This window comes from Crinia signifera, chromosome 12 (assembly GCF_055691185.1).
Source record: "Crinia signifera chromosome 12, ASM5569118v1, whole genome shotgun sequence".
In the NCBI taxonomy this organism is placed as follows: Eukaryota; Metazoa; Chordata; class Amphibia; order Anura; family Myobatrachidae; genus Crinia; species Crinia signifera.
Genome location: NC_139228.1, coordinates 38,360,909 through 38,375,339, shown reverse-complemented (window position 1 = coordinate 38,375,339; position 14,431 = coordinate 38,360,909). Strand labels below are relative to the sequence as shown.

General features: G+C 45.4%; 1 protein-coding gene across 1 annotated transcript in view; it reads right to left on the bottom strand.

Moving 5' to 3' along the window:
* UBR1 (ubiquitin protein ligase E3 component n-recognin 1) overlaps positions 1-14,431 on the bottom strand; it is a 114,287-nt gene that overhangs the window by 46,430 nt on the left and 53,426 nt on the right. Inside the window, exons 23-27 of the mRNA XM_083167135.1 lie at positions 11,523-11,625; positions 10,617-10,665; positions 10,019-10,173; positions 2,086-2,185; positions 237-346 (exon numbers count right to left, since the gene is read on the bottom strand). Of these exons, the coding sequence (XP_083023261.1) occupies positions 237-346; positions 2,086-2,185; positions 10,019-10,173; positions 10,617-10,665; positions 11,523-11,625 (517 nt within the window). The remainder of the gene's footprint in view (positions 1-236; positions 347-2,085; positions 2,186-10,018; positions 10,174-10,616; positions 10,666-11,522; positions 11,626-14,431) is intronic.

Here is a 14,431-nt window from a genome sequence, read left to right as displayed (position 1 = left end):
TGTGTGGGTGGCCGCATAGGAGCATTTGCGCAGGCTCCTACCAGCCAAGTGGGTCCCGTTGCGCTATGTGTGGCCCCAGCCTTACTGTTAGAATGGTTCACTTAACAAAATGCAACAAGAAAAAAGAGAATGCAGAATAAAGAAGTCAAAATAATACATTTTTATACACCTGACCCTCCTGAAAGAAGATGTTTTAATGGCAAATAAAAATAATCACGATAAATAAAGGTCTTTACCTGCCGCACCCAGTTGATCATATCCTTCTGAGCTTCAAGTTGTGCCAAACTTTTTAGTTGTTCTAGAATGCTGACGAGACTGGAGGCGTTGACATCTGCGCTGCTCAGTCCTGCACAAGCATTAATACACATGTTTATGTCAGCTGTACATTACAAGAATATAGATAATGGGTTGTTATGAGTTGCACAACCTATTCTAACTAGGGCTCTCTCCTTATATAGGCACACTCTTCTGCTAGACACATAGCGCACAGGACCGGGGTCAGAGCAGGAGATGACTCTCCGATAGTTAGGAGTGCACCCATACACTAGACAATGTATGGGGGAAATCACATTTACAGCCTCTGAATGATGATTGGGTGGGTTGGACAGGTTTGTTAATCAAACGGTTTTCCAGTAGGCTGTGACCATTATCGGTCAGTGCCATCGCATGATCATGTTGCAGTGTATGGACAGCTTAGCCACGTATAGCAGCCAAGCAGAACCCACTTGGAGGCTGTGTGGGGTCACATGTATCAGTGTGGCCTGCTCATGCATAACAGGATACGGCCACCACAAACCAGATTTTTAGTGCGGCACAGCTGTGCTGTGTGAAGACATACATTGCACTGTATGTGTTCTTCCCAAAAAACTGCCATTTGGTCCTACCGCAGCGGCTGTGGCTTGGCGGCCCAATAGGAGCAAATGTGCAGGCTCCTTGCTGCAAAGCGGAACCTGCTGAATGGGACCCACTTGGCCGCTATGTGTGGCCCCAGCCTTATATTCCAGTCAGACAAATAATCCTGGTTTATCTTCAAGGTCATGGGTAACAGGAAGAGGATGTCAACTGCCCAATGACTGGATGTGAAGAATGGCCAGCACCAAGACTCCAATAACAAGCAGCACTCAGATGGAGCGCTCTCCTTTTCCATAAAAGGCACTAAATGGCCAATAATATATTAAAGACTGTGTGTTTTTGAGCTGAATAATACAATTAAATAACAATTATTAATATAAAATGACATATTCTCATCATGCTATCTTTGAACACTCTGCAGGAGGCTTTATGCTAATGGTGTGTACACATGGCAGGATATCTGATCGCATCGGGACTCCCATCTCCCGGCATGCTAGAGGGGCACAATTTAGACTATATAGTGCAGATCTGCACTATATAGTGTTGCCTGCCCTCTCTATCTGGCTGTCGATTTGCACTCACACGGGAGCACGCATCGGCAGCGTATCGGGCTCGCAAGCCCTAAAAAAGCATGCGATTTGGCTTCCGATGTTCCCTGTATCGGGAACATCGGAAGCCAAATCTTACCGTGTGTACACACTATTAGAAAGATAACCCCTGAACAATGGGGGGGGGGGGGGGTTTGATGCAACAAACTTTCATTATTGGCAGTACAGATACATAACATGAGGAAAAAGGTGACAATGCTGTGGGATTAAGAGCAAACAATCTAATAGAGGGTACACATGGTGAGATATGCACTATGTTTCTATTTGATTTTGCTAATAGAAGCAAATTCGAATAGGCATTGAATGGTTTTTCTACATTCGATGCAGATTCGACCCCAATGCGCGCTCCCGTGTAGTGTAAAATCGAATAGAAAAATCGTTATGGCAGGAAAGACTATACAGTACAGATCTGTACTATATAGTCAAATCAAATGCATTTTGCATCCAAATCGAATCGGGATCCAATTCCAAGCAAAATTGCTCCGTGTGTACCCACTATAACAGTAGATGCAACTCATTCCAAAGACAAAAAGGGAACACGTTTTCACCAACAATCCTAAACAGACAAAAATACTAACGACCACAAACATCACATAATCAAAAATCCCTTTTAAGACGGTCTTACTTGATGCCTTGTGATAAAAATCAAACATTACTTCTTCCTCGGCAGCCTTATGTAGCTGCTGCTTTTCTTCTATTAAACCAAGGGCGATAATATGCAGTGCCTGTGATGGGAGACAGATAGAATGCAATCTGGTAAGCAGCCTGGGAGTACATTCTGATGGATATATTGATTAGGATATTATCAGAAGGTGGTCAGGTGTTTAAATCAGATTAATTAAAAATGTATTATTATCTTTACAATGTCATCAATATAGGAATCCAAACATGTCTGCAATGTTTATGCTAAATAAAGTTTTATTGAAGTTTCAGGATCAAATGGAACAGGTAGCAAATAAACTCAGGGGGAGAGGTATAAAGCAGTGAGAAGAGTGGAGAAGTGTGAGAGTGGAGAACCGGATGCTACTTATAATTTTATATAATGCACTTGATAAAGGTTACTTGGTTGCCATGGGCAACTTCTGCACTGGTGCACTACTCCACTCTTTTCAAAGCCTTTGAGACAGAATAAAAGGACACACGGGGTGTAATGTAATAGGATGAGCGGTTCAGAAAGTGAGAGATTTGGTAAGAAATCTCCAGTTTTTTTAAAGCGGCAATCATTTACACTGCAAAATCAATCTGGTTTTGCCCCATACACACTAAGCAATATTGGTAACAATATCGTCTAGTGTGTACACTCAATATCGTTAAAAATGCAGGCTCCCGATGATAGAGGTCTTCCAAACATGAAGGTCAATTTGGCAATATAGCCAAACGACTTGCATGTTTAGCGGTTCCCGGTGACGTCACTAAACGATTATGGCAGCCAATATTGTTGAGTGTGAATGATTAACTAGATCGGCCCTGGCCCCTGTTGGCTAGTGTGTATGGGGCTATACAAATCCAACTCCACCACCACTATCAGTAATGAGCCTGTGGATCACTAGGATTTAATGCAGGTAGAGGAGAGAACCATTAGTATTGACAAACTAGACCCATCATAGGAACTCACTCTCATAAGAATGGAGGTGTGGGGTGCTGATCAATCAGTCCACGCCTATGCTGCAATCCTCTCATTTAAATGACTTCTGATGCTTTAAAAAGTGGAATATATAGGTCCCAGCATCATATGACCTACCTTCCCTTGTGTGGTCTAGGTCAGTGCTTAAATCCAGTTCCTGGGACACACTAACAGTGCATGTTTTCTAGGTCTCCTCACACACAAGTAAAGTAATTAATATCACTTTTAAAATGTGTCCATCAGTAATAACTAGACCTGTGATTCAGCACGGGGTCAAGAAGCACGAGTCTGGGGGGCGTGGCCACGGCGGCAATGGAGTAACACGCTAGACGCTGTGCTCCTCCAAAGAAATCCTGTACTTAACCCTCCTGCTCTCCCCCCGGGGGTTGGGACCTACCCCTGCTGTCTGGCGATCACCCACTGGAGCTGCTGGGCTGTCTCCTCCGGTGTCGGCTGCCTTCATCCTCTCCGGGCGCCGCTATCCCCCACCGCGTGCTGTGACCCCGGGACCTCACAGCGCAACACGCTGTTCTGCCTGCCTGAGACGGAGACGCTGCCGGCGCTTGCCTCTGCTCCCCGTGATAGTGCTGGACGGGCACGCTGAACTGCCGCACACACCAGGTACCCTGAGCTTGCTCTCTCCCCACCGGTTGAGACCCTGGTGCGCGGGACGGGGGACACCCCCCATCTTCATTGCTCCTGAAGCCGCCATCTTCCCGCTCTGAGCTGCCAGCCTCCCACTGCACAGACCTCATAAGTGACACTCTCTCTCAGCCCACGATCGATGTAAAAGGTGTGGGGTGGGCTTCACCTCCTCACCAGCAACATAGCAGGACTATTAAGGCATATACCCCATCATACAGGGCTGTGTCCATTCTGCTCTGAGCTGCATATCCAGGTCTGCTGGCTTATCTCCTTGCTATCACTCCATCCTGCGGCGGAGAGGACCTTCTATAAGCTTATAAAACAGACATATCTGATTACTGGGGCTACAGCTTACACCCTACGTTCACCTGCACCAGGCTGAGCTACCTGTGCCCCCACTTACCTCACGCTCCTTTTTACTAATCGAATGAACATGGGGAAATCCAATGCCGCTGCCAAACTGGAGAAATATACCAGGAACCCTCCTACCCCTCGCTCGGCCGAGTCGGCTGCACCGGTCCCTGACCCCTCTCTCCCGCCCCCCACGACTTTTGATACAGCTGACCCGCCATTGGACCCTATGCAAAAGGTGCTAGATGCTCTATTAGCCAGTGAAACCAGACTCACTGACAAGATTGCTCAAGTTCAATTTGACCTTTCCACATTCCGTCAAGACCTACAGCGGGTGCGCGAGAGGGTTGGAGAGGTTGAGACCCGCGTCTCCACAATTGAGGACAATCTTACTCCTATTGAACGCCGCACGACCACTCTGGAATCGCAGATGGATGAGGTCCAAAAGAAACTCACAGACATGGAGGGGCGTCTACGACGCAATAATGTCCGCCTTGTTGGCCTCCCCGAGAGGGAGGAGGGCTCCTCCCCTGAAAGGTTTCTCGAAAAATGGCTTGTGGAGTCATTTGGCCTAGAGGAGTTCTCCTCTCACTTTGCTGTGGAGCGTGCTCACCGGGTCCCCATGCGCCCACTACCTCCTGGCGCCCCACCTCGCACCCTCATAGCACGGTTTCTCCACTACCAAGATAGAGATGCAGTTCTACGCCTGGCACGCACAAAGGGGCCACTTACATGGAAAGGCTCCAACATCTCTGTATTTCCCGATTTCGCAATGGGAGTCCAGAAAGACAGGGCCCAGTTTCTCCCAATCAAACGGCGCCTGCGGGAGCTACAAATCCCATATGCTATGTTATTCCCTTCAAAACTGAGAGTTGTGGCGGATGGTGTGACAAAGTTTTTTCAGACCCCCAAGGAGGCGGCTGTCTGGCTGGACCGCCATAGACCTGCTAGGCATGCTTTGGACAATGACTGATCCCCATCGGCCCTCTGAGGTTGAGTATACCTCTATCCTCCTCGCCATGTTTCTTTTACTCTTACTGAATCACCAAATGTTATGCTGTTTCTAGCTAATGCGGATTATGCTTAATGTATGTCATCCAGCATGTGATTTGTGGGATAGATGATATTGATCCTTACGATCATTTGTCGGGCTTCAGGCAACACCTCCGCGTTGCCCCTAAATACATATATCTGTTATTTGCTGATTATATATACTAATATGCAGGGGCTCTACATTGGGCTGGTTCCCTCCCCCCGGGTGGAGATCGATATAATTTAAACCACCTTGGAGGGGCTCCAATTGCTGAGTTGTCATTACATTTCTGGCCCCCATATGGGGTTTTTGTGGTGTTTTCCTTTTTTTTTTTTTTTCTTCTCTTTTTCTATGGATAGTAACTAGCAGCTAGTCCTATACTGGCTGATCTTTGTTCCCAATTCTGGGATGTTTAGCTTTTGTTCGGGAATTAGGCATATCTCGGGTTGGGTGGGGTATGCGGGGTGGGTTTGGGTGGTTACGGGTTTTGATGTTTTTTTGTTTTCTTTAATGCTATATGATGCTCTTGATGTATTTGTTTCATCGCTAATCCCTCCCTGGTATTGTGTTTGGGTGAGATGGTCGGTGATGGGCCTTGTGTTCACAAATTCCCTACTCCCCACGGATTATGGCTAGACTTAGTTTTCTCAGTTGGAACGTTCGTGGACTGAACGACAAGCTTAAGCGCTCCCTAGTGCTTGGCCAAATTAAGAAATATTCTCCTGACATAGTCTGTCTGAGTGAAACACACTTAACGGGTACAAAAGTCTTAACACTCAAAAAACCTTGGGTGGGATGGGCTTACCACTCCACATATACCTCCGCCTCCAGAGGGGTGTCCATTGTGATTCGTCGGACTGTGCCATTTTCCATGGAAAAGGTGCAAACAGATCCGAATGGGCGCTATGTGTTCCTAAAATGTACACTCAACTCCGTTTCAGTTATTCTAGCAGCAATGTATATTCCCCCGCCCTATTCCCATGACCTTCTCAAAAAATTAGCTAGTTTTATGGCTCTATACCCCTCCACCCCAATAATATGTCTCGGTGACTTTAATAATGTCCTTAATCCACAACTTGATAGGCTAACCTCCTCTGTCCCCTCATCTCACATACACTCCACATCGTTCGCAAAGTTACTCCTTGAGATGGGTTTGGTTGATGCCTGGCGTGAAAAGCACCCAAATTTGAAGCAATACTCCTGCTTCTCCCTCTCCCATTCCTCCTTTTCGAGGATCGACCTTGCCCTTCTCACAAGAGATCTCTTGCCACGCACTAGTCATGTTAAATACGAAAGTAGAGGTGTATCTGACCACTCCCCCATTACTTTATCCCTTGATTTCAGCTGCCAGGCTGGACAGAGGATCTGGAAGCTTAATCCCTTCTGGCTTGAACGCATGGGTCCTGTGACGGAGCTTGAGGCTGCATGGGAAGAGTTCTTTCTGTACAATTCTTCCGGTGTCTCCCCTATGACTCTGTGGGATACTTTCAAGGCATTTGCTAGGGGCACCCTCATTCGTACTATTTCTAATCTAAAGGCCTCATATAGACAACAGGAGGGGGACTTAGAATTAGCTTGCACTACTGCGGAACTCGCATATCTAGCAGACCGCTCAGATGCCTTAAAATTAGTGTGGTTACAGAACCAAAGGGAATGGATATCGTATCTGGAGGATAAGGCCAAATATAAACTTCTATTCTCGTCCCACTCGGCCTACGCTACTGCGGACAGGCCAGGTAGCTTCTTGGCCCACTTAGCTAAAGGGGATCGTGCGAATAGCACCGTGGTGGAAATACGACACCCTGACGGATCCAGAGCTATACATACTCCTGACATAGCAGATGCCTTTGTCGCCTTCTACAGTAGGCTATATGAGACCAGGCTGGTTTGTGGTTCTGATGAACTAAAATCTTATGTGGGTAGTATCCCTCTCCCTTCTCTTACTGTTGAGGCCTCTAGACTATTAGACTCCCCTCTTACCCTCGAAGAGGTAGTAACTGCTGTAAAATCCTTCCCTTCTAAAAAAGCTCCGGGTACCGATGGAATCCCAGTGGATTTCTATAAAAAACACTTAGATTTCTTTGCTCCACGGCTACTTACCCTTTTCTGCCAGCTGTTAGAGGAGGATGCTCTTCCACCCTCTATGTCGGAGGCCCTGATTAATCTTATACCTAAACCGGGTAAAGATCCCACTCTACCTGAATCATACCGCCCTATCTCCCTCCTCCCCACGGATATTAAGATCCTTGCTAAGATCCTTGCCATAAGACTGAACCGGGTCATTGAACATATTATACACCCGGACCAGACTGGGTTCATGCCTCATAAATCCACTTCTATCAACTTACGACGGCTCTACACCCACCTTCAGTCTCCTCGGGGGGATTCCCACTCCTCGGTCATAGTCTCTCTTGATGCTGCCAAGGCATTTGACTCCGTGGAGTGGGATCTCCTCTGGGAGGTGATGAGATCCATGGGTATTGGTCCAATCTTTATAAGATATGTTAAACTTATGTACTCGGGGCCTGTGGCACGGATCTCTGTCAATGGTTTTGTTTCCTCCTCTTTTCCCTTGTCTCGAGGTACTAGACAGGGATGTCCCCTCTCCCCTACACTATTCGCGATTGCAATAGAGCCCCTAGCTTGTCTAATCAGACAATCCCCTGTTATACGTGGCTTGTCTGTAGGAAATAGAGAGGATAAAATTGCTTTGTATGCAGATGACGTCCTGCTGTTCCTACGGAATTATGCAGAATCTATGCCCATGCTCCTCGAACTTATTAACCAGTTTGGGAAATATTCTGGACTGTTGATCAACTGGGATAAATCCTGCATAATGCCACTGACTGGGAAGTGTCCGTCCGTCCCGGAGGTTTCATTACCCTTGCGGTGGTCTGACTCCTTCAAATACCTAGGTATCTTCATCTCTAACGATCACCGTTTATTTATACCATTGAACCTAGACCCACTGATTACGCTACTCCGCTCTAAGGTTAGCTCATGGACTAAATTACCTCTTACCCTGACAGGCAGGGTAAATTTAATTAAAATGGTTTACCAGCCAAAACTACTATATGTACTCCAACAATCCCCTGTATATATTCCTCAGAAATTCTTCCATGCAATTAACGGCCTACTGTCCTCGCTAGTCTGGGCTCATAAACGTCCGCGTATAAAACTTACTGTCCTGACGCGACCTAGGGAACGGGGTGGTTTGGGACTCCCAGCATTTAGGATGTATTACTTTGCTTCCCAACTGTTGTTTATTTGGCAGTGGCTGAATGACTGTGATCCCTCTGCCCTCCACTCCCAACTTCTCTCGCAGATTCACCCCCCTCTCTCCCCTCTACAGCTTCTACTTAGCACCAACACCAACTTCACTACGGTCCCCTTAATTAGACAGGCAATCTTAATCTGGAAGCAGGTCCATCTCCTCCTGGGTGGGCAGGGATGGGACCCCCAAACTTCATTACACAATCCCCTACGTCTCCGCGAAATAGCACATCTACAAGTCCACACCGTCTGGGCCAAATGGGGTATCTCTACATTAGGTGATCTATACGTGGACAATGTACTTAAGACCTTCCAAACCCTTCACTCTGAATTCTCTGTACCAAATTCTTACTTTTTTAGGTATCTTCAACTACGCCATGCCCTCTCTGCTCAATTTCAGAGCTCCCCCCTGACCCTATTAGATTCCCCTGTAAAGGCCATGGTTATGAACATCACCAATGCTCACTTAGTTTCTCACTTTTATGCAAGACTCCAGCTGCATATACACTCAGACACCATACCGCGGCTCCGAGCTACCTGGGAAACTGATTTGGGTCCCTTAGACGATGAGACCTGAGAATTGGCACTCTCTAGTCCTCGTATCTCAACTTTAACGGTTAGGTTCCAACAGATCCAATTTTTTATCTTGCACAGGATATACTATACCCCGGACAGACTGTGCCATCTTGGTAGCATCCCGGCTCCGGTGTGCCCTAAGTGTGGTGCACTGGATGGCTCCTTTTGGCATCTGATCTGGTCATGTCCCCATGTAGCGGCCTTCTGGTCGGGAGTCATCGAGGCTATTCGCATCACAGGCATCCCGAGAGATGTCCTCACACCAGCAGTATGTATACTGGGCACTCTGGAAGAGGAGTCCTTGGACTACCCGACCAGGCGATACGTGATAAATCTATGTACCCTGGCCAAGGTGTGCATTGCCAGAACCTGGCTCGCTAAGAATTTCCCTACTACACAAACTTGGCTTAAGCTAGTTAATGAAACCATTTCCCACGAGAAATTTACATATCTAGCCAGGAAAGCCGGACATAAGTTTCAAACTGTTTGGTTTAGGTGGCTGGACTCACAATACGCCATCTGTGAGGTCTAAGCCTTCGTTGCCCGGTCACCCCCTGAGGCCCATTGCCGACCACTACTAGCAATGCCTTATTCTCTTACGCACTTTTGTAACTAATAATTTATGGGATCTACCACTCTTTTTGCTACACCCTTTCAATACCCTTATTCAGCAATCTGAATATATACATGTTAATAGTCATCATCCACAATTGATTGTGATGTTATTCCAAGATTGATATGATCTGTAATTGAATGCATCTGAGCATCTGTTTGTTTTTTTATTTTACTTTATTGTTATGTTTGTATCTCAACTCACAAAATTGACAATAAAAATTATTGCATTTAAAAAAAAAAGAAGCACGAGTCTATACGAGCACAGTGAGTCCTGGGCTTAGTTGATGTTTCCTTATAATACTACTACTTTTGGGCAATTTGTTTGGATGACAGAGTGCCACAAAGTGATCTTCCCCCCCATTATGTCCTATTCATCTTTCTCATACAAGTCCTGCTCTAGGACATGGCTAGTGCACACAACAAGCGACCACGTCACTGTACCATTTGTATCATGCCTTCTGTCCACATGACTGGGTCTTCTGCTGCTGCCCTCTGTAAGATAGTCCGGAGAAGGTGCATCATCACATCACAGCACAGAAGGTTGCTCACATTACGGAAAGCTGGACTGAATTCTGGAGGTGGCGGTGGCGGTAATGCTGTACAGATGAAAAATAAAACCTCTTACAGAAACCAATTCATTGCACCCTGTTCCACTTCATGCTCTTAGATCAGTGGTTCCCAAACTGTGTGCCCTGGCACCCTGGGGTGCCGCTGAGCACTTGCAGGGGTGCCCTGGGATAGAGGTCCCAGGACCAATTTAAAGTATTCATGGTCAGTATAATAGACAAAACCAGTGCTGGTGGTTTCCAATCATAAAATATGTGGACAATCAGAAGTGAATCCTGTCCCAAAATAACTGACCCCAATTTACTTAATTTAATATTTTTTTCTAAATTACTCAATAAGAAACTCTTTGCCTAGGGGTGCCACAAAAAAATGTCTGATACACTAGGGCGCCGTGATTGGATAAAGATTGGGAACCACTGTCTTAGATACATGAACGGTTTGGGTTAATGATTTGTGTATCACACAGGTTTACCTTCAGAACTATTTTCCTTTTTACGTCTTTTCTTCTGTGTGTGCTCAGCCTAAATGTACAAATAGAAATATAGTGTTATATTATACTGAAGGTGCTGTAGTAAAAATGTCATCTATGTGCAACATGATACAATTGAAGGAAATAGAATTGCTCCTAGTACAGAGAGCGGATAATAAGGTGACTAGTAAACCACGTATTGTATACTTTTAAATTATTTTATAGCTTTCTGTTGGTCATAGGGTGAAATGAAAGCACTCAATTTACTCCTAAACCCAATTATAAAGTAGAGGGTTGACACGAATGAGAGCACAAGAGAGAGAAGAGATGTAAAGATATACTTTAGTGTTCATTCTAGCACCCGCTATCTTTAAAAACCCATGCAGTTCCTCTTCCCTGTCTGGGGTGTCGCTGTCTGCTGTGGTGTTTTCTAGCACAAGTCTGGTTTGCATATCAGTGTTGATGTACAGACCTCACTATGCTAGAAGCACTACAGACAGCGACACCCAAGGCAGGGAAGAGGAACTGTGTGAGTTTTCAAAGACAGCGGGTGCTAGAATGAACACTATACTTTATAATATGTATATATGTTTTACCTGACTCATAAGCAGACATAAACAGCCACATGAATAGGCTAAAAGCCAGTAAAAGAAATGGATGATCATGCTAATATAACACAAACAGCATGCACAAGCAGAGTACTGCACCATGGGCTGACATGAACCGGTTATGTGCAAGTATCAGAATCTCTATGTTATTATCATTGGCTAAAGACAAATGCCATTTTCCCACTATTCTAGGACTCCATCGCAACCAATCCAAATGATAAAACATGTATGTGTGAGACACTGCCCAATGGTTTCAAATTTGCAAACGATTAACAAATGAAGATTTGCCAGATTAGGTTACCTTACTGCGCTGGGTTTTGGTGTAGTGATAGAAAAACACATTGAATTGGTCAAGGTATTCATCCTTCAGTTCATACACGCCATGTCCGGATACTCCTGGCTTCCTAAATAACAGAATTTCTAATGTTATCATTTGTCAGAGCCCTAAGATTATATAACTGTAAGACTTGGCAAATGAACATTGTAGGGATTTCATTATTTGTCTTCGACTCTCAAGCTGCGGCTTATGTGTCCCTCACAAGTCATGTTTAAGGGTCAGATCCATTGTTTGCCCTTGCAAAGTATAGCTGCTGCGGTACATTGGGTGCCAGACGGAGTCCCGACAGTTGGGATTCCGACAGTCATTTACCCAACGTCGGGATCCCGACTGTTATAACACAGACAGACGGGTTCCCGACGACCACCGGCTATTCTCTCTCGTGGAGTTCCACGACCCCCATAGAGGGAGAATAGAATAGGTGGCGAGCGTAGCAAGCCCGCAAGGGGCTTTGTTGCGCTCGCCATGCTGTCTGAGTCCGGCCAGTCGGGATCCCGACGTTGGGCTAATGACTGTCGGGATCCCGACTGTCGGAACCCTATACCACACCTGGTACATTACGGCTGTTCAGGAAGGAGAAACGGTTGACAACAAGCAGTTGGCAGCCGTTCACAGAAGGGATTTCTTGTGGGAGGCACACTTTTATGTAATAAGTAATGATTGTAATAAAACGTAAATAAACAAAACAAAATGGAGAGCAGCGCTGTAAATGATATAAATATAAAACGGGTGAATCAATTTAAAATGCACTTTTAATAAAGCATACTATTTAACCCAATAAAAAACAATATAAAACATTAAAAACAGCATCAGATGTAACCAGACTATTGGAATTGATGAATATACCCAATTGCAGAGATTGGTATATAACCTGCACTGTCCACAATCACAGTTGTACCACTTTATGATGGAGTCCACACGGCATTTGATCCTGCATTTCACTGGACTACACGCCAGCTTTATCAAGGTGTGATAAAGCTTGCTAAAGCTGGCGTGTAGTCCAGTGAAACACGTAACATTATCACAAGAGCTCTAAACAAGGCCGTGTCTACACATTGCGTTTTGACAGGTCCCTTTTAAAGGGACCTGTTTCGCAGGAAGGAGCCTGCACTTATAAATCTATGGCTGCGTCTATACATTGCGCTTTAGCAGGATGCAGATGAACAGGAGCTGTTTAGCAGGATGCTTACTCAATATACACAAGCTTGCTGCATCCTGCATAGACACAAGAAACTGCATCCTGCTAAACAGGATCCTGTTAGACTGCATCCTGCTAAAACGCAATGTGTAGACGCAGCCTAACATAACTATGGGCACTGCACAGAACACCACACCAACTATAGACTTTCAACCTACAAAATATATTTGACATTTTGTTTAGATCTATAATAGCACAATTAGTTTAAAATTAGTTTACAATATTATACACTTAAGGGACAGTTTACAGATATTTGCTGCACGTTCCTGCAACCTCTAAATGGGGTTCTTGATAGATCTGTTAGAGAATACGGTACTCTTTACCTAGCACGGCGCCCATCGCGGGCATTGAATGCACTACAAAATCGGGTGCGACGCGACGCCCGCGATTTCCCATAGGGACCAATGTTAAATTTCTCAATTGACCCGATTTTTCTGTTCAATGCCTCAATTGACACGATTTTTCCATAGTGGGGTGGCGTTAACAATTGTGGGGGCCATTTCACACTTCAGGGTGGCTATTTGGCCTCTGTGGGCCATTTAACATTGATTCCTATGGAAAAATCGTGTCAATTGAGGCATTGAACAGAAAAATCGGGTCAATTGAGAAATTTAACATTGGTCCCTATGGGAAATCGCGGGCATCGCGTCGGTCGCGTCGCACCCGATTTTGTAGTGCATTCAATGCCCGCGATGACCGCGATTTTTTTACCTGCGATGCCCACGATCAAAATCGTGGGCGCCGTGCTAGGTAAAGAGTACTGAGAATACATATTTGCTCTAAGAACAGGCACATGGAACGGGAGTTTTATATATTATGGTTTCTTTTATTTCTTTGCTAATAATGAGACAAAGGAATAATTCAAATGAAGACTAATAAAGATCAAACATGGGCCTCTGTTAATACGCCGTTATATCTTTGCCACTCATGCACATATCTTTTAAACACCCTTTTTGTATATATTTAGAGAAATCTCAATGCCATGTGCCCTGGTCTCCTATTTCTATCTTGGTTTATGATATAAAAGTTTACACATTAGAACACACTGTTCTAAGCTACTCACATTTCTAACATTATCTTCAGTTCCCCACAATCTGGGTCAACATAATTCAGCCCTTGGTACTACATCCAAAAATGTTTCCATTGCTGGCTTGAGTACTTGTTATGTATGCTGTTATTGCTTGAGCTAATGCTTCTATTTCGGCTGGTATAATGACTGTACAAATGGAGCGCCTCCCTTCTAGTGGGTGCCTGGCGGTCAGATAGCCAACCGCCAGTCCCCCACCGGAAGGGGACACGTGCACACGAGACGCTTGCGGGTCCCCTTCCAATGGAGCTCCTCGCCGGTCCCCACCACCTCCCCTAGCCCTGCCCATCTCCCTGAAGCGGTGACGGGCAGGGTTCGCGTCCCCCTCCACCCAGAAGCTGAGACGCTCGCTCGTCCCAGTCAGATGGAGTGCCATCTCGCCAGCGGGGGCTGAGAGGTGCTCCATCTGTATTTTTACTATCTTGTTCATCAACTTGGTTATTGGAGGCCTGTGTGCCATTATGCTAACAACTTAGAAAACATGCTTTGACACCATCTAGGATAAAATGGATCGATGAGAAGAGGGATCATTTGGAAAGATCAAGTATAAATGACTTTTATAGGTGCTGCTATGAGATAAGAGTATCT